The following is a 23,706-nucleotide window of genomic DNA, read 5'->3' as shown; positions in this document are numbered from 1 at the left end:
ATGTTCCTCTTGCTAATAGAGCATTGAGCATCACACTTAAATTGCCTGTGTGATGCTGGTGGAGAAGCCCAGATTTCCAGGGTTTGATGTTTGTATTGATTAGCCACTGTTTTTCTGACTGTCAACACTTAAAAGAAAAATCAAACCTAAGCTCAAATGGAGTTACACCCATGGGATCATTCCCTCACCAGCTTTCAGCTATCCTTTCTTAAATCCTTCAAGTCAAAGTATTCTTTTAAGAAAACTAGTCATGTCAAACTAAGATAATTCTTCTATCCCACCTCTTTTCTTTCTTTCCAAGCACATTAAACTTTAGCCCGTTTGACACTGAAGCTTAAGCAACCTTTGCCCTGGGATCCAAGAGAATGAAAGGTGTGAGAAAAGATTACACTATGCCAAGGTTTCACCTACAATGACAAAAATGAAGTATTTTTATGGTGCAGGGCAACTAAAACTGCTGAGAAGAATAACAGCAATAGGCTGGATGGGAGTTTGGAAGGTCAACATGTTTCTTTTCTCCTTGGAGGAAAGACCACTTGTCTGGGAACAATGTCAGGCTATGCCATTATGCAGCAAAGGCAAAAGATGAGGAGAGGCACCTGACCAGCCCACTGCCATCTGGAGGGACAGCTGAGAAAGGTAAATTAGTGCTTGCTACCTGGAAAATACTGCTGATTGCCAAATCTCCTTTTTAAAAATTCTCAAAACACCCAGAAGAGCTTCTTTTTTAGTGCTGCACGGTATGGTGTCTCCAGTCTCAGGTGAGAGGTGATGGAACCCACTTTTGCATCCCAAGATAGGGAGTGGAGGTGACCATGATCTGGTGCATGGTTTCCCAACTCATCAGCTGTCATACAGAGTGATACCAGCTGCACATCATTTTACACTGAAACCAAAATTCATTCACTGATTTATTGCCCTGACTGTCCTTTGAGTTTCTTCCTAATTTCTTCATATTTAGAGAAACAACTGGCACTGGAGAGAGAAAGCAGCAGCCTTTGGGTTCAACGCAAGCAAGTGCAGGACAGAGTGGAGCTGTTGAGCTGTGCCACAATGCCGTGTGCCTCGTACAGGACTCAGCAGCTTCTCAGAGTTTCCTTAAACAAAGCAGTGACCATGAAACCCTTGGCTAGGCTGGCCAGAGGGGACAGAAGAGCAGAGCTGGAAAAGCCAGCAACCTTGCTGGAATGTCAAGATCTATCAGGAGTGTCCCCCCTGACATGCAGGCAGGCAGAAGAGACAACAGCATAGTAGACTCAGTAGGAAGGGGCCATCACAGCCACTGTGAGCAGCATAAATCAAAGGAGAATGATCTAAGCCTTCTTGTCAGGCACCGAGAAGTCTGATAGGGATCCAGGACAGGACAGCTCAGACCTACAGACACAAACCACACTGAGGATCTGTGAAGCCAGCAGTGCCCTGGTCTGCCATGCTCAGCATGCCAGATTTCTCAGTCCATCCACAGCCAGAGTGTTGCTTTAATTTCCGCCTAACACCCACAGTCCCAGCAGCTGGGCTTTGGCTTTGCCTCCCTGCTGCACCCTCTCAGTCATGTTTTCCAGAAGGAAGAGCTCTTTTAAGCAGCCTCTCCCACCCTGCTCCTCGGCTTTTCCTGGCACAGGACACCTTTTGCATCACCACAGATGCGATGGGCACTGAGTGTCATTCGTGTGCACACCTGCCCCGCTGTGCCCCTCTGAGCCATCATCCCTCATGGCCACACTGTCCCCTGCCTGCCAGCTCTGCCAAGGACCATGCAAAGGGAAACCACGGCCTGAGAAGGAGCAAAGGAAGCAAATTACGTGAGCTGTTGTTTTCAGTGGAGAAGGCAGGAGCATGAACATCCTGTCGTTTGGAACAGGAACCCAGGGAGAGAATGGTCAAAGGGGAAAAAAAGAAGCAAAGATCAGAAACATGAGTCCCCATTTACGCAAAGCACATGACATCTTCTCAATCACCCTCTGACCCAGCTCCTGTGCCTGACAGCCTTACTGGTGAGGAAAAACATGTACTGAAAGGGACACTTTCCTCACCCTTTAAAAACCAACAAACAAACAAAACTGATTCATAAATAATCTCTAGTATATAAATATATACTTTTGAGTCTTTATCTTCCAAAGATTCTTCTGCACATATGCAAACTGAACAGAACTAACACTCAGATAAGTGGCTATAACACCATCTAAAATTAATTCAAAGTAAAACACAATGAGTTGACTTTTTAAGGTAGGAGGTCATCTGGCACTCAATGAAGACCTACATCCTCTGAGATGGTATGGACCCCTAATTGATAAAGTAATGAAGAATCAGAAGGAGATAAAGGAAAGTACATAGAATTTTATAAGTTGATTCATGTATTGATTGATTATAAATTGTTTAATTTTCCTATCTACAAGGCTGAGAGAAGCCAAGTCTCATTTTTTAATGTTAGCTTTAAGGGGAAAGTTCTCAACACTTCTTTGTATTTCACTAACCTTTCTTTGTTCCCACATTACAAAAAAGTCAGCATTCATCTGCACTTTCTGCTAATTCCCTACCTGATGTCATCTTCTTTGGGTTATTAATATTAGCAATGATTTCCACAGCAACCCATTGTGATAGCATAAATAGAGGATTATGACTTCATGTAGGGAATAAGCAGAGGAACAAATGATGAATTCTTAAGGAAGAAGAGATAATGTTTTCATGCAAACTTGTGCATTACTAGAAAAGACAGTTGCTATACAGACAATAGGAAAAGCAGATTTAGCTGGGCCTTTTCCTGCTGCATGGCAGTACAGACTGTTTTCTAAGAACACCAGAGAGATGAAGTTCTCCCTTAGGTGTCTGGAGGCATTTCTGTGGCAGAGCTGGGAACCCCTCTGCTCTATCCAGCCACTATAACCCTCCTGTCATGCAGAGAAACACTACTCAGCTCTTCAAAAGCTGGCACATTGCAGAGACTTCAGTTACACAAGATGGAGTAAGAACAAAAGGCATTTAATCAAAGGAATGGGGGCAACTGCCAATGCAAGAACAACTCCTTGTGCTCGAGTGTTTAAAAGCTCTGCTCTGATCACAGCTTGGACACAGACCAAGGGCATAGTTACCCAAAAGAGACTCCTTTCTATATTATCCTTAAGATGTGGTTTTGATAAGCCTCCCTTGATCACTGTCAAAACAGGTGCATTATCAATAGCGTCCCCCAGGGAATAATTTAGGGGAAGAATGAGCAGCTCCACTTCCAACAGAAAATACTGAATGTGAGAGTCAAGAAGAAGGCAGGACAATCATGTCCTGAAAGCAGGAGGAAAAAGAGAGGTATATTGCTAAAGTCATGGCATTGCCCTACTGCAGATATTCCAACAGAGTCCTGACCATAAAGAAATCCCATTGAATAATGAGGCTGGACTCCAAGATACCAAGGACCAGCAAAGTGCAGATGTGACCACTGCTCTGGGTCCTGCTGGGACAAGTCTGTGAGGGGACATGAGGGGTTACACTGTCAGCTGCATCACCTACTCTGCCTTGCACCTTGACTGGCAATGCTGCTCAGTCCTGACATCTGCCACGGCCACACTGCCTCTGAATTAGCATACCCTCCTCTCAAGTGACCAGCTGAAATCCCAGATGTTTCACATGCCACTCCAGTATTCCAGATCTCAGAGGAAATATGCCAGACTCAGCTGACTGCAGGACTGAGCCCAGGCCATATGCAGGGATGAGTGCCCTCCCTGCCAAGATCCATCAGCGATCCCCCCTCACCCTGCATTACCCCAGAGCAGTGCATGCACACCAAGGCTTTCCCTGCCAGTCCTGTGGGGACACCCCAGGGCTGCTCCTTTGGTCAATGCCTGCTATCAGAGCCTACCCAAGGGACAGACTCATTTCTCAACAGTGAGATGACAACCTTTTTAGTAGGAACTTGCTACAGATACGATCCACACTGCTTGCAAGGGAATAGTTGAGCTTGTCAAAGCCAGGAACAACATGTGTGACCCTCAGATGCTTTGGGATTACTAATGAGTTATCCAAAAGGTGACAGAGATGGTCTGATCAAGGACGGTGTCCACAATCATCTGCTGCTGTCCAATCTTCACTCATCACAAAGTGGAGGGAAATTGTGCTCTGTATCAACCAATACAAACAGCCACAAATGTGCCTCTTCTGGATTTGGTATAGTGCAGGAGAATACAGAAAGGAGTGTGCAACAGATGCTGTGTCACAGCTCCCACTGTCACCTTGCCTAGCTTTTGCATTTGCTGCTGGAACCTGAACTGGATTATGTCCTGAGCCAGTTCCTGCTATTCTGCTGTCCCAACAAGACCCCAGGGCTGTGTCCCCTGTTGGGGAAAAAGTGGTGCAGGGTGCTCATCTGCAGCACTGCCACATCAACGCCCTGCACCGGGACTGGCACTGTCACAGCCCAAATCTGTCCTCATTCATGTCCACAGTAAAGGCAGCAACTCTGGCAGTGCCTGATGAGGGCCCAAAGGTGACATGTTTACAGGAAATCCTGGCTTCACTGAGGGACCTGAAAAATAATCCCAGGCTTCCTCCTCTCAACAGCCATGGCTGATGTTCAAATGTGGAATGACGTGTATGGAATTATAAACAGGTTTAACTACAAGAAGGAATTAAATGCATGCTGAAAACAGCAGAGGGAAGTTAAAAGTTTCAGATGTGATAGTCACCAGAGGCTCTGGTACTTTCTGCACTTCATCTGTCTCTTTCTTTCACCAAGTTTCCTCAAGTGCCACTTTTCAGCTGCAGTCCAAATAAATACTCTACACTTGCCAAAACCTGAAGAGGATTTAATGGTTAAAATGTCATTTCTGATTTATTATCTGCTTCTAGCATGTGGTCTATTATCCTAAACTCTGTGGATTCATTTCCCAGCTCACTTGCAGAGCTTTACATTACACATACTGCACTGAACTCAAGATCAATTGCACTTGGCCATATGTGAGCACCAGATGCAATTTCTTTTTCTATTTTTAAAGTACTGTAAGGATACATAAGTTGCAGCAGTAAGAACAATCACGAAAAATCTCTATTTCAAACAAGAATGTAAGCAGATAAATCCTGTTTTAAATGTAAAATGTTAGAGTAGCACGATGTAGCAGTTCACTAGAAGCAGTTGCCTAACATGACATGTGAAAACAACTCAGTTACCAGAGATGGTTAAAGACAGCTCAGTCATCTTGCTTGTATGATTACATTTCCAGTCACAAAAAATGGCAACATGAAGGAGGAGTTTAAAATAACAAGCTATTACAATAAAGGAGTGGCATGCTGGGCTGTGCCAGGCAACAGACTCAGCAGGACTGTACTGCCACAGACTCTGCTGGGTAACAGGAGAACAGCTGACAGCACTGCTACAGCTCAGCTCATCTGCTGAAATCCAGGGAGCAGCTTTTAATTCAAGTGTCAGTTCCTCCAAGATCCTCTTGCACTTGCATTTCCACAAGACTGCAAGAAGCTGATTGCAATTTTTTTTTGCTTTGGTGGCAAGTAAACAAGTACAAATACATTGTCAGAAAGCAAGAATTCAAATGTTAGGGGAAGCTGGTGATCAGCAGCACTGCAAATGCCATCATTTCCAAGACAGAAAATTTACCCATTTGTTTGCCAATAGTTTCTCATAGGAGATTTAGACTCCTGGACAAACAGCCAGATCCAACTCACTGGAACATGTTCTGGGTAACTCCATATGTTGCTGTAACATGGCTGCCTGATATAACCTGTCAGCTCTCTGGGAGCATGAGAAGAGCACATGCCATGGGACAAAACCCTGCTCCAGCCCAGACTCCCTAACCTCAGCTGGCAGGGTGTGAGCAAACATTGTTCTCAGACACATGCAAATGTGCTGCTAAATGTCCAGTGCAGAGAAACATACTGAAAGCTGACAGTTGATTTATTTTTAAAAATATATCCACCAACAATCAGAGACTGCTAGATTATCTTGTTAATTATCATGTCCTTTTAAAAATATATCTGCTTATTACTTTACCTTGATTAATGCTGGTGTTTACTTGATGGTTATTTACCAGCAATATTTGATCAGGTTGGACAAAAAAGGCTTTTGGTTACAATAGCTAACATGATTAGCCGAGCAGTGCAGAAGGGTTTAATCAAACTGATGAGTTCTCAGATTAGCCCTGGCTCAAATTCAAACTGCAGCACTGAGTAACCAGTATTGTAGTTGAATTTTGCTCATGTTTATAAACACTCTATACAAGTGTAGGGCCTCTTCCTCCTTCTTTCAGGATGGAACCTTTACTTCCCCTCTGTGAATTCTAGAAGACAAGTTTCCTCATGGCAACATCTGAAGTAAATATCTCCACTGGTCTGACTATATCTCCTTCCCCCCTTTTAACACCAAATTATCAGATTTTTAGTCTAAAAAGCTGTAAATAATAACCTGCATATTCTGTTTATTTCCTTAAGATAAATGAAGTTAAATCAACATCACCATTCTCTTGCCTGATATAGACATTCTTTTTGGTTTGCACATACAGGAGACTCAAACACAAAGTCATTGTTTCCTCTTTCACTGATCTATATGTATTTTAAAATTCCAGCATCCTTAAGCAGATATTTTAAAAAGAGCAGAAAGAGATATGCTGTTTAGAATATTTTCTTATGTGCTTTACCTTGAGGGCTTTCTGTGCAGCTTCACTTGATCCGATAGCAATCAGGTTTGGTCCAGCCATGCTGCAAAAGCTCTTCAGATGCAAAGAATCATGAACCGGGACTGTGGAGACAGCATAATCCTGTAGGGGAGTAAAGAAGGGTGCTATAAATATTTTTTAAGTGTCCTAGTTCCATAATTATATGGAGGCATTCCATAATTAATTTTACTCTCTGCAAATTATCAACCCCGGGGCACAGTGTCAACTGTTTAAGTATGACATTGTCCTCTGGACCAGCTTGTCTTGTCTGGCATAAAATCCAGAACATGGTTCAAATACTACTATTGTTGCAACCACAAAGAAATACATTAAAATGCTTAATTAAAGAGTAGGTACATAAAACCTCTCCAGGAACCAGCAATAAGAACACAGGGCTGATACATGAGAACATGAAGAACGTGAGTGTTTACGTGCTCTCAAAAAATAACAGCCTCCCACTATCCAACTGATTGTTATGCAGTAATCTCACATTTCAGATCCAACTTCAGCATCTACCACTTTACAGGATGCTCAAACCTTTCAGCAACTTGTACCTTTGGGTTTTTTTTAATTAGGTCTTAAATAAAGTACATGAGTATGACAAACATCTTAGCCAGTACAATTGTTCAATTAGTTCAGTGAATGACAGCTTCTATTTCCTGTGGCATGCAGGAATCTACAAACCTTAAATGTGTCAGCCAGAATTTCTGCACCACGTTGATTTGTCCGCCTGGAGAGACCTACGAAAAATTCTCTGCCTGGAATGAAAAAGCAGACTAGCTTTAGAGACATTTTCAAGCAATCTTTCAAGAATTTTCAGGTTATATGTTTCTTTTCTCAAGCTGAGTATTTAAACTGAAAATTCAGCTTAAAAGAATGCAACCTGCAATTGTGAGCTGATAATCTAAAGCAATTAATCCTTTGCCAGAAGAGATATTTAACCAGAAGCATAAATAGCTTCCTCTTCTAAATCTCTCCAGTGGTCATTGGGTCAGGAAAGACAACAGCTGGGCTGGATTAGTACACCACTGATTAACCATTTCCCTCTCCCTTTGAGATTTCCTCTGGTCTCAAGGCAGATCTGCAGTCATCAGCATCCTCCAGCACCAGAGAAAATCAGTGCTGGATCTGCACTGCCTGAGGAAGGCCTCCCTTCCTGGTCTGCCTCTGTAGCAGACCCTTCTTTCCCTGTGGTGCTCTAAGGCAGGCAGCCAGCCTCCTGTGATGCTGATCAAAACCAACAGGCTCATTCAGCACGGGCAGGGAGCAACCCTGTGTGCAGCCAATGGGAGAAAATGCCTAATGGGTTTAATGACATAAAAAACACAGGCAGTATCTTCATCTTGGAAGTCAACCATGCATGTAAGGCTCATGACATCTGACAGGCAACTCCACCACATCCTTGATTAAGTAAAAATTTCTTTTTTTGCATTTAATTCATTGAACTAGTGACAACTGTCTGCATCAAGCTTTTGCAAGTCCTGAAAATGAGTCTGGTGAACGTTATCTGCTTGTAATAAGAAATATGAAACAACCCCTGACAGCTGACTACTGAAAGCATTTTTCTTATTGGCACTTTACAAGCTAAAATAAAATCTGTATGCACAGAGTTGTTCTTTGTAGTGTGTGTACTGCTACTCCATTTATTCAGGTATTAGGCAGGACATCGAGGGCTGCACTGAGAACTCATCTCTCAGCAACCTTCCTGACATTTAGCAAACAACAGATTCAGCAAACCACAGCAATGACATTTTATTGTGCTGCTATCAGACAATGTGCAGTCTTTAAGGCAGTCAGAACATGTAAACAGCAAATTCACTACCTGTGATTATTATACCTGTAAATAAGACATCTCCACCATCCAAGGTTGCATTTTCATCCACCATCTCAACTATATTAAGGTTGAGACTTTCCAGTGCTCTCTTCATGGCTTCAACCTGTTTAAAAGAAAGTTATTAAGGACATATGGTACTGCCGAAAAATTTTTTTAAAATCTGCCAGAAATACATATAATTAATAAGAATTAAAGCCTTTTAAGGCACCTTTAGCAGGATGGATGGCAGGGTCCTTTGTGGCCCTGCCCATCACAGTTCCCCACCTGAGGCCTCTGTGGTCTGGGGGATGGGTTGGCAAGGGACAGAGATCAGGCTCTTGTCTTTGCAGAGGAGCCATGCAGCATTCAGGAGGCACAGACAAGGGCTCCAAAGCACATGTTAAGTCCAGTCCCTCTGCACAGTAATATCCTCTTGCAAACCCTGTCCCTCAGATTTGGGCCAGAAAAAGCAGCAGCAGAGGAGTGAGGTTCATTCCTTCCACTCTGCTCAGACACAAGAGATGGCCCTGCCAGCCATGGAGGTGGCAGCTCTACCCCAAGTTCCTCTTCAGCCCAAAGGAAAAAAAAATTCCCTAGTCAGTAAATGTTCAAATTCCTTATGGCTTTGCAATTTTACTAGGCACTAGTTCTCCTTGCATGTTTGAGCTATCCTGTTTCAGAATTACAAGACATTTCATGCCTATACAATGTGGGGCTTACTGCTTGCTGTGGAGAGTCACACACATGGCTGGAAGTCAGAGCCTGTTTCCTGTTGAGAGAAGTTTTTATCAGGAGCAGGGAATGCAGCTTCAGTAGGTTCCTTCTTTCCCACTGAGGGCTGCAGAGGATGCCTAAAGCACAATCTGTTTCTATAGAGGCTCGTATCACTTGCCATCCAGAACAGGGGCTATGTTCAAACAGCATCACTGGGGTGCCTTGTAAGGCAAAGGAAGAACCTACACACAACCAACCACTCACCAAAGGCATAAACCTGTAACTTGCAGAATGTCAATAAAAATAAGAGCTCATCCACAGAAACCTGTGAACTTGATCCCACACAGGGGTATCTGCATGTTCAGTGAAACTTCCTCACCATAGTTAACTAGAGGTGCCCAGAAAGCATTAATAAACATGGCAAACACAGTGAACTCCTATTCTGCATGTCCCACAGGTCACTCATCTATTTAAAGTGCTAAATTAAGCATTTCTAGAAAAAACCACATGGAGCTAAAACAAGTGACACCATTCTAGTCTTGCAGCCCTGTACAACAACAGAGGCAGTCCTAGCAGCCCTGCTCCTGGGCTCTGCCAAACTACACCTGCACAGCAGGAAGGGCATATGATGGTGACAGGTCCTTCACTCTCACTGTGGCAGCCTCAGCACAAGAGCAGCACACAGCTGGGCTGACACACCTTCCTAAGAGCAGTGCTGGCTTTAGGGAATAAGGAAAGAGCCAGACATGATCCACCTAAGCTACCTTTTCCTGCTCATTTTCCATGACCTGGCAATGTGGCATTTGTGAGTGATCCCATTAACACTGAGCCAGGCTCAAAAGGCAAGGGCAGGTCCCCATGGGCTGTCAGGACAGGTGATGTGGGTCTGTGTGGGATACACTGGAGGCAGCACTTTATCCAAGCCTCATCTGCTCTCTGGAGGTTTCTCTTCTTCTGTAGCATCTTCTCACTCTCCAGCCACTGGAGAGAAAAAACCCTGGACTGTTAAGCACACTGTTAAAGTAGGTGCCTCAGTTAAAACTTGTGAAGGACAGAGGCAGATCTTTGTGCCACCTGCAGAACTCTGATGAGTTACAGTGCAACTCAGAACTGTATCCAGGGGGTTTCTGATAGCAAGGGATTCACAGAGAACCATCTAAGGCCTTGGCAGGCAGCCAGGAATGAGCCATTTACAGCATGCCATTTACAATTAACACTTCTTTTTTGCTCCTCTGTCTTTCAACTGATGTTAAAATGACTTCAGGCTTAGCAGAAAGGCTTCATCTTTCTTAGTCTTGTTGTTTAACCTCCAGCATTCTTTAAAATTAAGTTTATAATGTGGATTGGACCCACGTGGTGTTTTACAAATAAATGGGGAACAGCTGAGGTAATATTGGAAAACTGCTGTTGTACAAACATGGCAACATTTCATAACATCCCTGTGCTGAGAGCAGAATGATTTCTTTTGTCTGTGAAGCCCAGTGGGTTTTACTGTGCAGGTGCTCCATGTATAAGAGTCAATAGAACCCAAAGAAGAAAACAATTGTTTAATATGGAGTAATGGAGATGCAGCATGATAAAAGCAGGGTTCCATTCCAAGAATACAGATTCACTCTTTTGTGCTGACATGAGGCAGACAGGCAAACTCCCCATTGGGACACCAGTCACAGGCAGTTAGAATAAATAAATAAAACCATCAGATGGGAGTATTTAAGGCAGAAGGCCAAATGACAAGAAAAAACAGCTTCACCCAGCCTGTTGCATGGTCACCTATCTCCAATTAATCTACAACCTGCAGCAGCTTCCAAAGCCAAAACACCAGGAAGAGAAAGCCCTTTCAGCAGATGTGCTGCCAAGCAGGTGCTCCCAGCAGAAGCTGTCTGGGCTGGCAGAGGAAATCAAGCCAGGGGCTGCCCTGATGTGCAGCCACTCCCCACAGCACTCCTGCCCTCCTCCCTGACCATGTCTCCAGAAGCAGAGGCATCAGCAGAGCTGTGGATGTTCCTGTGCCAGAGGACCACCATCCCATGGGGAGACACAAAAGATGTTGTCTCTGGACCACAGGACAACATCTGAGAGAGCAAAGAGGTGCAAAACCTGGGCAGCCTGCAGACATTGTGTGAAGGTGCCTCATGTAGGGAAGGCTCAAGGAAGGCTCAAGCCTCGAGGCTTCCTGAAGTCCTAATGGGACCAGGAATGTGCAACAATTGTGATGAGCTGTGCCCAGGGATGGGCAGCAGTCGCTGTGATGAGGGACACACACAGCAGTCACAGTGTGGGTGTGAGCTCCCTTCAGCAGTGGGAAAGCTGCTGCTCCCTGAGCATGGCAAACCATGCTGGGTGCTGAGCAGAGACAGCCCTGCAGGAGCAGGGGCAGCACAGAGCTCCCCAGGGAGGGCAGGCAGGGAGGCAGCAGCACTCCACATCCCTGGCCCAGAAGGCCAACTAATAACCCTTGCACAGTTAACTAAAGTGCCTAGCTCATGAGGCTGGTGGAATGTAAATGCTGACTTTGGATTTGTGATTTGAGTCATATGGATGTTTTAATCACCAGTTGCTGATTACCATTTAACTAGCAGGCTACATCAGAGATGTCTTGAATTGTCTCTTTATTTAATTTACAGGGGTTGATGCAGCTGTTGCACAGACATTAAGGAAAGTTATCAGAATTAAAAGTTGTCCAAAGTCACAGAAAACTAGTTTAATTTGCTTCATGGTGTCCAAGGCTTTAAAGATATTTGTAGCATCCTCACATTGTTTTCCTCCAACAGCTGGGTTCATTTTAGCTTATAAAACCAAATTTAAACAAATAAAATGACTGCCATATAAATAGCTGGATCACTTTTCCATTATGGGTGTTCATGGATTCAAGCTACAGAACACTGTTTTGTAAGGACTTCAAGCAACCAGCAGAAATTCTTAAGAGTTTTAAGAATTGAAATTTAAGAATTTAAACACTTTAATTGGGAAGTGCTGTTCACATGTCTGCTGACACATGCATGTTAAGAATACCTTTCAATATCCCTTGCTTGTGTAAAACAGAAGTCTCAAGTTATTCTTTTTTTTTCCTACAGACGAACACCAGAAACTTCAATCAGTTGAAGCAGAGATGAAAAAAGCACTAGAGATGAAGAAGACTGAAAAGAAAACTTGGCATTATTAAAAAGACAACTGAAAAGAAAACCCCATAAGAAGCACACTTGTAAATAAAGGATTCCAGAAAAACAAGCCAGGACTGAATAGCCCATCTGCTGAATTTCCTGTAGAGGGGACAGCACAGACTCACATGATCCCCACCAGAGCATCTCTAAAGCCATCCTGCAGCAGTCCTGAGCTGGGTCTCCAACACAGCAAGTCCATGGAATGTCTTTGACACAGTCCCACCTTGGAAACAGCACATGCAGCATTCAGACTTGGGTTAGCATGGGGTAAAGTCGACACAAGCAGCTTGAGTCTTTATCTCATCACTGCAAAAGGGACTCTAAAGCTTGGCTCCATCCTTAAACCTTCCCACATCATGAAGGACTGTGCTACTTTCTAACAGAGCTTTTACAGACGGGAATGAGATACAATCTCAAGCTAAGGATGGACAGATGATTGATATCCTCAGGGAAGATGTTTTAAAAAGGGATGTAGGAAAGGGGGTTGATTTTACAAGGCCCTCTATTCTGCTCACAGTTTATCCTGTCCAAATAACTGATAGCCATTTTCTGAAGTGTGGTGTCTTAAAACATATTGGTGACATTTTCATTCATTATGAATGAAAGACTAATTCACAGAGCTAGCTTTGATGTATAAACAAATAACCACCTCTTGCTTTTTTCTGGGAAAGAACTAAAAAACAGTGAATAGAAAAGTCCTCTGTGGAACCACAGTTACCCAGGAGACACCAGCAAAATACACAAAATATTTGGACACTACCTGATTACAAGCATTGTCACTATGAAGAAGACTTACATTGCTCGTTCTTTTAGAAGCAGCCAAGAGGAAAAGTCACCTTCCCTCACTTTATCTCCTTTATTTGAAAACTAAAATCCCAGGTAGTCAGAAATGTTGCACACAAAGAGAGCACTCATCTGCAACCCTTCAGATTTCTGTATTTTATTATCTCAGGTCAGCTTAAGGTTTGTAACGTGATATTGGGTTTCATTGTACGTGTATCCATTAGTACATGGGCTGAGCGTTAAAGCTTGTATGCTTTGTGCAGAGATATTTTTCTAATAAGCACATTCCTGGTGTGAGATGGGATGTGTCTAATCCATATCAAAGCTGATTGAGAGACAATGGGCTCCAGCCAGCTCAGCTCTGTTTCAAGGAAGGAGGACAATAACTGCGTTTGACATTTATAAAAATCTAATTTCCTCGTGCTTTAAAAATGGAGCTCATTACCCTTCGGACTGGTGCCTTCCACCAATTACTGTAACTGATGTGTAGGGATTTTTTCCTTCTCTATATTAGTACTTGATGCACTCTAAACATAGGCTGCTTCCTAAATTATTTACTGGTCTCCTGTGCACTAACCATATTATGGGATTTATGTTATTGACAGAAGAAGGAAATTATCTTTTCAAAAGACAGTGGAAACAGGGAAATGATTTTGCAAGCCATCATCTCACACCTGCCAAGAGCAGGGCAGATTTTCCCCTGGGTGGTGGGGCCATGGGTGAGGCGCCACTCAGGCTCCCAAAATGTCCCATGGGCAGGGGCACAGCTGGGGCTTGGCAGAGGCTGCAGATGGTTTCAAATCAGGCATCTTCTAATGACTGCAGGGACTGATCTGCCTTTGTCTCCAAGCTCTTGGTGAAAGGGGGAAGGTGCCTCCAGCCCTGGCTTAAAGAAAAGGATGCAGAGGGATTCAGAGGGCAGAAGACCATCCAATGATCCAGAGGTGAAATGAGGTTTCTAAGCTAGCAGAGCTCAGCTTCCTGTGCTCACAGCTCAGCTCTCCAGAGACCAACCACAGCTCTAACAAAAAGGGCTCTCAGTCCAAGACACACTACTGCACTGTCTCCTGAAAGTTTACATCCACCACCCCTTTCTCCAGCTTGTTAAATCACAAATACTGCATTTCAGACTTTACTTCATTGTGTTTTAAACAGGCATTCATAGCTGTGCAAAGCAAATGTCAGACCTAACATATGCAAAAGTTAGACTATAATAATCTCAAAGGTGATTATTTCTGGAGCCATTAGATCAGAGTTCACAAAGTGCCACTGTCCATATATAACACATTTTTCAGCAAGGTTCTGAGTAAAGGCTATAAACAGAGATGGACAGATCTGGGGCCAGGACAGGGTAGACTTCAGTTTTACAAAACCAGATACCAATGTTGGTCACAATCCACGCTCTTGCCTGCCTGAATCTGCTCCATTTGGACATGAGGGAAGTCTGTCTCCTTCTGATGATAAGCAGTGCCCTTCTGGACCTGCACAGGCTTCAAAGAAAATAAAGCAGTGCTGCAATAGTTTTGAGGGTTTTTGAGAAGAAAAACCCACTCCTGGTTGTTTTCTCACTTTAAATAGGTCAGGTGCACACCCTTGTGCATACTGATCTCAGAAATTTGTGGGATGTTGGTTGTGGTGGAGTTTCCAACTCATTTTCCCAGTGTTGATACCAGAAAGGGCCTTGGCTCTCGAAAGCTTATCAGGAAAAACACATAAGAACAAGATGCTCCAGAACTGGTATTCAATGAAGGTCAGGCAGTAAGAGTGTGTTAAGAGCAAGACAAAAAGTTTAGCTGTGTCCTAAAAACAGCCACCAGCACACCCTGGTAAGGACATTCTGTACCTGCCATTCCCACTTCCACCAGCTGACAGGTTTGCTTTGGCAATCAACCTCCCTTTTCACCCACACAGGGCCTTTGTGTCCATCCCACTGCCTCTTTTGAGAAGGGGAGAAAAGGAAAAGACCAGCAGTGGCCTGGTCCCAAAGTGGAGCAGCACTGCTCAGCTGCAGGCTCCCGGATGCCATGGGTGGGTAGGCTGCTCCCAGACACCCACACAAATCACATCTGCTCTCCTCAGCTCTGACTAATCTGAGCATGACCTCACTAAACTGGGCTGAACCTCACATACCCAGAAAAGGGCTTTTTGGCATTTCAGCTGATGGTAGCCTGCCACTCTGCCAACATGGAGGTCCAAGGCCAGGCCCTCACCCAGGTGGCAGGGCGGATACACAGCAACATCAATCAGCCTCTCCTGGCCCAGGGGCTGTGCCAAAATACCAACCAGCACAGCCTGTCCTCAAGCCTCAACCATTTTTCATCAAACAAGGCCAGAGAAGGGACAAGGAAGAATACCAAGGGACTCCTGACCTGTACTCTCAAGGAGATGACAACTTGTTAGTTTCTCCTGATGCACAGATCCCACACTAATGCCTCTAGATTACAGCTCTAAGACAGTCTCATGCTTAATCAAAGCTTGCACCAAAAGCAGGTGCAGTTTCTGGCACAGTTCTGGGGGTTTATGAACCATGGAGTTCAGAAAGGGCCACAGAGATAATGATCTCATTTGTTACTGCCCACACATGCCAATTATGGATCCAAACCCACTTAGTGCCCTACTCCTGAACCAGTCTCAAGGGATGTGCTGATGTACCTGGTGCAGAGTGGCCACTGCCCCAGGAGAGTGCCCTGAGTCTGGGGTGATCACAGTACCGTACCAGGGATTAACAGGGAAAGGGACACATGGAAAAAGCTGGACCAGGGCACCACAGAGAGGGACTGGCCCATGCAGGAAAACCAGAATAAGGGGTGTCTAAGGTTCCTTGTCCTAGAAAAGCTTCTTGATCAAGCAAGAGGGGAGCTTCAATCTGACTGATCTCAGGAATTCAAGCAGCAACCTCCTCTTCCAGGTACACTCAGTTAAAAACATAATTAATCTGGTTGTCCTTTGAACATGTTGTGTTTTAATATCTAAGCAGAACTGAGGCACATAAGAGCAACTTTACAGGAGTAAAACATGCCTGGGTTTCTCCTTCCTCTCTTTCACCATTTAGCCTTTAAAATCAAGAACACTATTTCCTATAAATTGGGAGCCAGCAACAGCTCACTACAAAAAGTTGGGCTGAAATTTCAACCCACAGCAAATGAAAATAATTTCAGTCAGGTTTTAAAAATTCACTAGGAAACAAAAAAGGATGTTAAAAAGATGGAGATTTAAAGTCACTAGAAGAATAGACTCTCTGAGATCCACTAAGCATAAAATCAGGTTAGTGGAAAAGTTTAAGGGGCATGAATGCATTGCTAGAGAAAAACAGAGAAGATTTTGCCGGATAAAGATGATGACATGAAATTTAAGTCGTACACAGGCATGCTGAGAAAATAATGTTCTAAATACTTTCTGCTTACAATTACAAAATGATCAATTGTTAAATGTTGGACAGAGAAATATATTCCATTCTGTCTGGACATGCACAGCAGGCCAAGAATGCACCTGGATAAGCCAAGCATTCATTATCTCCCAGACACTCAATATCCCATAATACCCTCAGCGGCTGCCAGCTCCTTGTCCATCGTTGACCAAACGCCATGTGCCCCATTTTACAGCTGAAAAGTATTTAAAATTCATGAAGCCTGTTGAAAGCTCAACTGTCACATTCTGCTCATTCCACAGGGTATGGGAAAACCGTGCAGAAGGGACATTTCAACCAGGGCTATTATGGCTCTTGAATAACCAATATTCCATTAAATTGCTAATAAACCCACTTGAAGATAAGTTGATCACAATCGAACCATACAGTAGCATTCCTTTCCTTTAACACCAAGTTGTCAGGTTTCACTCTGTACTGTACTACTGTTTCTGTGCCATTTGTTCCTGCCTTGACACAGAGCATTCAAGACACTCACTTTGTCCCCACTAATCTAAATGCCCTATTCTAAAGAGGCTGAAAGATCTTTGGCAAGGATACTCTGCTTATTTTAAGGTAGGGAAGTCTTTTCAAAGGAAAAATGAAAAATAATTAAATACCCTCAACAGGGAAATGTGGGGCTTTGCAGCTTCTTGAACAAGGTGCCCACAATTTGAACACAGTGGTAAATGGTATGAGCACCTCCCAGCCTCACTAGTGCTCAGACAAGCTCGGTCTGCTATAAATTTTCATTTGAGTTTGCAGCTCAGCAACTCATTTCATCCTTCCTTCACTAATCCTTAGTTTTATCAATCAGATATAAAAAAAATTTCGAATGAACTTCAAGAGTATTTGCATTTTTGCATTAAAATGGATTTTGTAGTTAGTGGTCAAGCTGCTGGCAGGTCTGCCATTGTCTGTGTGCACATGTCCTGATCTGCTGTGTGCACATGTCCTTGTACCAAGAAGGCTACAAGTTTTGTAATTTTTAACACTAAAAAGCATATCAATGTCATTCTCAGAGGGTATTTAAAAGTTTTAATTTTATATTGACTAACCCAACTCTGCTGAAAAGCAGCTCCCACCCAGCTCCATCCCAGAAGGGAAGCATCATCACCACCCAGCTCTGACATCTCCCATCGTCTCTCTGAGGTATGTGGGACCCGACCTGCAGATTTCAGCTGCACAAATGGCCAAGAATCATCATCACAAATATCTGATCCTCTTTAGTCTCTCTGGTGGGAAGCTCCAGACACGACCCAGTGGTTGCCACCCCATCTGCCACACACCAAGGATAGGCAGGGAGGAGAAGCAATTGCTCCAGAGGGCACCTGCCAGTCCTGGCTCCCTCTGGAACCAATTCAGCTCAAGGAGCAATGGCCATCCTCAGAGGCAACAAAGAATATTTTTCTTCCCACTGAATTCACTCACTAAGCAGGCTTTCACAAGGAGCATCCGGCTCCTCCCATGTTATTTTATAACAAGGGCCCCACGGGCAGAGGTTTTATTAACCCAGCATTTTCCCCTCTAATAATAGGTTTCATTCATGCTTTCAGAGAAGTTGACCTGTCTGTCGTATTTTAGCTATGCTAACACATGCTGCAAGAGTGCCCTGAGGTGTCTAGACATATATAACAACAATAATGGCAGAAAATTTAAATTCTGACCATTTTCCTTCTCCCACCTAGTTCTAGTATGGTTTCCACTGGCAGGCAAAACAAGTGTAATGCCAGCAGGTCTATGGAAGTTTGCTGGTAGCCTGAAATGGAGTTAAATCCTTGAAGACACACCAATGGTTTAAAAAAGTCAATAATATATCTCAATATTAAAAAAGCAAACAAAGAATCATCTAGTGATCAAATTTGCCATCACAGGGCTAGGTGGGACATTTCAACCTGAAAATAACCTTTACCAGTCTAATACTATACTGACAATTTTAATAAAATCTTAAAGAAAACTATGCAGTAAGTAACATGGCTATTGTTCCTTGAACTCACAGTGACAATGGAAAAGAAAGAGACAGTCCTGCTTTGGCACCAACTTCCCATCTGAGGCTTAGAGTCATAAGAAGGGAACAAGGATAAAACAGCAAGCAGTAAAATATGAAGAGCACAAGCAGTTGGTGCAGTCTCTTTTAAGAGATGGAAACTTTAATCAATGCATTGCCCTGCATTTCCTTGCAGGCTCATCACGAGTTCAGCCCAGCCTACAGCACAGGGCTGGGAAAAGCCTCTGTCTCCCAGAAGCTTCCTATGCACCCTGCAAATGCAGAGAGGGATAATGGCACCTCTTGGGCTGTTTTGCCAGGACACCCCTCACCCTCCTGTGCCTCTCGAGACAGGTCTGCAGTTCATGCCTCCTCCTCACCTTTTGCATTTTTAAACCGTACAACTAGAGACAATAATTAATTTTAAAACATCAACAACTGTACATAGACCACCTTCACTGCAATGGACATGTTAATTGCATTAACACAGCACTAACAAAAGTGAGCTCCTGCTTTTAGCCAGCCTGCTCAAACCCTGCCTCCCCTTCTTCCCCCACTAATGTCTCAGGGGAACTACAACACTGTTGCTCAAAAAATGACAAGACCAGAGAGTTACAGAACAGGGAGTTCATGGTGATTAAACCTCCTACGTGACAACATTCAGTCCTCCTGCCCAAGAGAGGACAGCAACCTTCGAGATGCTGAACCATGGCCTCAGCCCTGAGGAGGGAGCACGGGAGCCTTCCCAAAGCTGCTCCAAAACCTTTCCACTGAAAGGGCTGTGAAAGGCACGTGTCTGCCCTGAAAATCACTTTGGATGTAAGTGAAACACCAGCAGCAGTCCTGCAAAACTGTGGATTTCTTATTTATGACAAACATCTGAATCCTTGGAAAAGGGACACAGCCACCTGCTCTTCACACAGGGATGTTTCACCCAGCCAAAAAGGGGCACACGCACAAACTCTGATCTACACAGCCTTGAGCTATGCCACAAATACTAATGAAGTACAAGCCAAAGGAATTCCTTCAAGGCCTCCATGCATTTAAATACCTTTAAGTCTACATGAATTTCAATGTACTGACATTTAAACAATTTGCCCAAACAATTTCTGCAATATAGGCAGATGGGTAGAGAACTTGAAATATTCTTTTTAAGATGCAGCACACATCCTTTTAATACTTAGCAATGGATATGTACTGATCAAGTTTCAACCCAAAACCTAGATTAGAATACTACACATTTTTGCTTTTTCAAAAAGAAATTGCTTAGGTGCTCATTCTAAGTTCAAGTCAGTGTCATTTCAACTCTCAGAGGACACTTTGATTACCTGCATTAATGATGCTTGCAATTCCACACAGATTTGTCAGGAGAACATTTGGTTGCAGGTGGGAATTAGAAGGGCCAAACCTGAACACAGGAGCTGAGCTATAGGCAGGCAGAAGAGGCTGAATTACCCCCACTCAAGATGCCCCTTTACATTTAACACAATAAATGCAGAATGCAAATGTCTGCATGCCAGTAAGGAAAGCACTTTCAGAGCACTAACCGGTGCAATGTGGTTCATTGTTTTGCTCCTTTCCCTACCAAACAAGCTGCTGCACACTTTTACAGATCCTGAGAGCACATTCTTTCAATAGAGCTAAATGTTGCACTCAGCTATGTAGTACAGAGAAGTCGGGGGTGGAAACAGTGTTACATTTTAACAACATTTTAACAAACTACATTTCCTTGCCATGTTTGCAACTCAGTCTGCACTTTGCTGCTGTAGAAACATCTTCCAGTATTCATGCATAAAATACAAGTGGATTTAAACAAAGAGAAGCTTGTAATGCAGAGAGATGTAGGGAAAAAAAAACTGGAGAAAATTAATTAAAGCTCTTGTAGTAGAAAGACACTTTAGACGTGAGACTCCTAACTCAATCATGCTCCTTCAAAAAAGGTGTGTGTTTGCCAACTGAGCCCTCTCTCCTTCACTCACTCACCAATCCCACTCCTGGGGCACTATGGACACAGCTTCAGTATCTGCCTACTTCATTTTGTAAAGTTATTTTGGGAGGGAAGTATCTCTCTGCAGGCTTTAAAGTGCATCTTAGAAAAGATGGTTTCACTCAGAGCATTCTTTAATAAGCACTACCCTGAGGAGGAAGCAAATACAGTAAGAACTCTTCCCTGCTACACTGCACTGGGCTAATTGCTTTTGATGACCTATATTTCCTAATTATGCCTCCTCTCTCTGAGGCAGAACACGCCCAGGTTTCACTGCACCCAAGTGGGCGCCCTTTGCTGAGCAGGGATGATCCCAAGGGATGACACAGGGCAGCCGCCGAGCTCTGCCCTCCTGCCTGCTGCCAGCCCTGCTCTGGGGACAAGCTGATGCCATGATCCTCTTCATGGCTGCGCTGTCTGGAGTGACCCCTGCCATCCAGGAGCTCAGCAGGAGCCCCATGGCACAGAGCAAGCAGCAGTGCCATGACTGACAGACACAGCACAACACCAGCCCAGGGAGTTTCCAGACTCCCGTGGGAACAGGGAGCACATCTGCTGGAACAGCAGCCAAGAGCTGACCATACATCAGACTCCAGTATTACTTTATAGTCACTCTAATGGCTTTTCCTTTCTCCACACAGTCCTACACAACTTCACCTCCATACAGAAATGAAGAAAAACACTGGAATTTATATATTTGTTACCAAATGGAAACTATTACCTAAGCAGATGCTATCAACACCATCAGAGGCCTGGAAGAATCCTGACAGCTTGTAACTGGAGCATTCTCAGGCAAAGAGGATGCCAGAGCCTGCAAGCTACCTGCTGCAAACAGAATGTGAGCTTGGTGCTGGAGTACAGTCACTCATGAAAAAGTTAAAGGAAACCACTGAATGCGCTCCTGCCACGAGGAGCACCTGGCAACTGTTTCTGGTTTTGACTACTCCTTGCCCCACTGGGGAAGTTGTCACTGCTGTATAAGGGGGCTGAGCCTCCCTGAGGACCACAGTCCCAGCCAGGAAAGCCCCAGCCCTCCAGCAAAGGGACTCAGTTGAGTTCCTGCCCTGTCACCCAGCCTAGGAGGAGGGAAACAATGCCTGCACCATGTTGCAAGCATGGGGGACATTAACCTGATCCATGGACAGCTGCCTTTGACTGTGGCATTGAGCACTCAGTGCATCTCCTGCAAGCATCCTGGAGAAGAAAAAACATCTTTTTAAAATAGCTTTAAAACTTGCTATTTATGCAGCCCCAAGTAAGGAAGATAGTTCAGGAGTTCCTCATTCACTCCTCACACTCACTGAGTTACACGTCAGAGATCAGGGACAAGCATATGCTGTACAGCAAGGTTTTTAGCATCTTCAGTAAGAAGAGTTTTCTGCTGACCAGAGTGACTCCACACTGTGCACTCTTACAGATCTGGGGGGTCAAGCACTGAGGTGGAAACCTGGGAAAATAATGACTGCTATATTCTTTGTGGATGTCAGTACTACCTACTGTCTCTACCTACTGCTGAATGCTTTTCATGTCCTGCAAGTCATAAGAGCTCAAGGCAAATAGAAGAAATCTTGTTTTCCTACCTGTTTTGGCTGGCTAAATAAAGTTATAACTGCAGTTATGCAACACTGAAGAGAAGCTGAAGAAAAAAATACAGTCTGTGAGGTCAGAGCAAAAAGAACATGGTATTTTGTTCGGGCTGCTTCACATTCAGCTTCCACTTCAGCAGGTAACAGGCTGATAAAAAGGGCAAAGGTAGGAAGCAAACCTCCAACATCCTGGAACACATCAAGACTTCTCAATACTCCCTTGGCTCTCATGGAAGACATTCAGCTGCTCCCTCAGAAACCTCTTGTTACAATGACCAGAAAGGTGTTGCTCCTGAAAAACCTAACCCATGGTTGGAGGGCAATACATTACAAAGGCATGATAAACTGTTCAGAATACTGATGATACTCTGCACTCTTTCAGACCAAGTGATGAAGTGAAAAACACACCAAACATCAAACAGATTCCATAGCCAAAATGAATGTTCCTAGTCAGCAAAAGCAGTTACATAACACAGACTTAATAATACACAGACTTAATAATTTTAAAAAGCCTTATTTTCACAAAACTGAAATACTTGAGCTAAATCACTGAGCACCTAATCTGCACACTACAAATATGTGATGCCTAGGAGCAGTTTTAAGAAAATGTCATTAAATTACCAGAAAACCCACTCTCACATGTGAAAAATAATGCTGTATTAGATGAAGGATCAGAGATAAAGTCTAAGTTAATTGGTACAGAGATTAAATTAAATCAGATATAAACCCCAAAACAATTATGGCAAGTTTTAGTGCAGTGTATCAGAAATGACGAGAATTTATACAAGCAAAAGGACCTAGCAAAAACCTCGGGATATCAGAATCAATATGCATGAGAGCCTTCTTTTCCCCTCCTTCATTTCCCTACCTTAGGAACAACAGGAAGAGCAACAGTAATGCTGATTTATTACTACCTGAAATTACTATTCACCTGCAAAAGGTGAAACTTTCAAAATTCACGCCAAAAAGGAAAATATTTCTGCTCTGCATGGGTAAAAAGCCAGTTAAATATTCAGAGAGTATTACAAAGAGTAATTCTCATCCCATACCTTCCATAATACAGGAAGACATTACACAGCAGCTATTAAGAAGCAGTTTTAAAACAGCAGCTCAGGATGATTCCTACCTAATGTAAGAGTTCTGCAGTGTTCATCATCCTTATGAGGATGCTGGAAAAATCTGAAAAATGACTGACAGGGGAGTAATAAGGAATAGAAGGGAAAAAATTATTACTACCAATCATCATGTGCTTCTAACAAATCAGTCTCATCTAGTTTAAAACAGCTTTGGATGAAATGCTGACCATCACCAGTAGTGATGTAGCAGGTTAAGCTGGATACAAGTGACACTGCTGCTGGTATAAAAGCAGAATGTTTTCACACACCTCAGGACCTGATGAGAATGAAAATCACTGCTGGATGGGTGTGTTTCAAACAGAAGCCCCCCAGTGCAAGGTCACTCAAGTTTCACAGAAGTAGCCCGAGGGCACACAGTGACCACTGTCCAGCCACCAAGGCAGTGTTAAACCCTGAGCAAACCAGGTCAGAGGCAGGGACAGCCCAGGGGGCACAAGTGACCAGGCCACAGTGCCATATGGCCAGTGCAAAGGCTGCTGGCTG

General features: G+C 43.7%; 1 protein-coding gene across 1 annotated transcript in view; it reads right to left on the bottom strand.

The window, feature by feature from the left end:
• Positions 1-23,706, bottom strand: part of DDAH1 (dimethylarginine dimethylaminohydrolase 1) — a 57,447-nt gene that overhangs the window by 8,370 nt on the left and 25,371 nt on the right. The window contains exons 2-4 of the mRNA XM_071436360.1: positions 8,491-8,590; positions 7,338-7,411; positions 6,636-6,755 (exon numbers count right to left, since the gene is read on the bottom strand). Of these exons, the coding sequence (XP_071292461.1) occupies positions 6,636-6,755; positions 7,338-7,411; positions 8,491-8,590 (294 nt within the window). The remainder of the gene's footprint in view (positions 1-6,635; positions 6,756-7,337; positions 7,412-8,490; positions 8,591-23,706) is intronic.

This window comes from Agelaius tricolor, unplaced genomic scaffold, assembly GCF_023055355.1.
Source record: "Agelaius tricolor isolate 1412-34295 unplaced genomic scaffold, bAgeTri1.0.p SCAF_11, whole genome shotgun sequence".
Lineage (NCBI taxonomy): Eukaryota > Metazoa > Chordata > Aves > Passeriformes > Icteridae > Agelaius > Agelaius tricolor.
The sequence above is the reverse complement of the archived record's forward strand: the minus strand, read 5'-3'. Positions and strand labels throughout refer to the sequence as shown.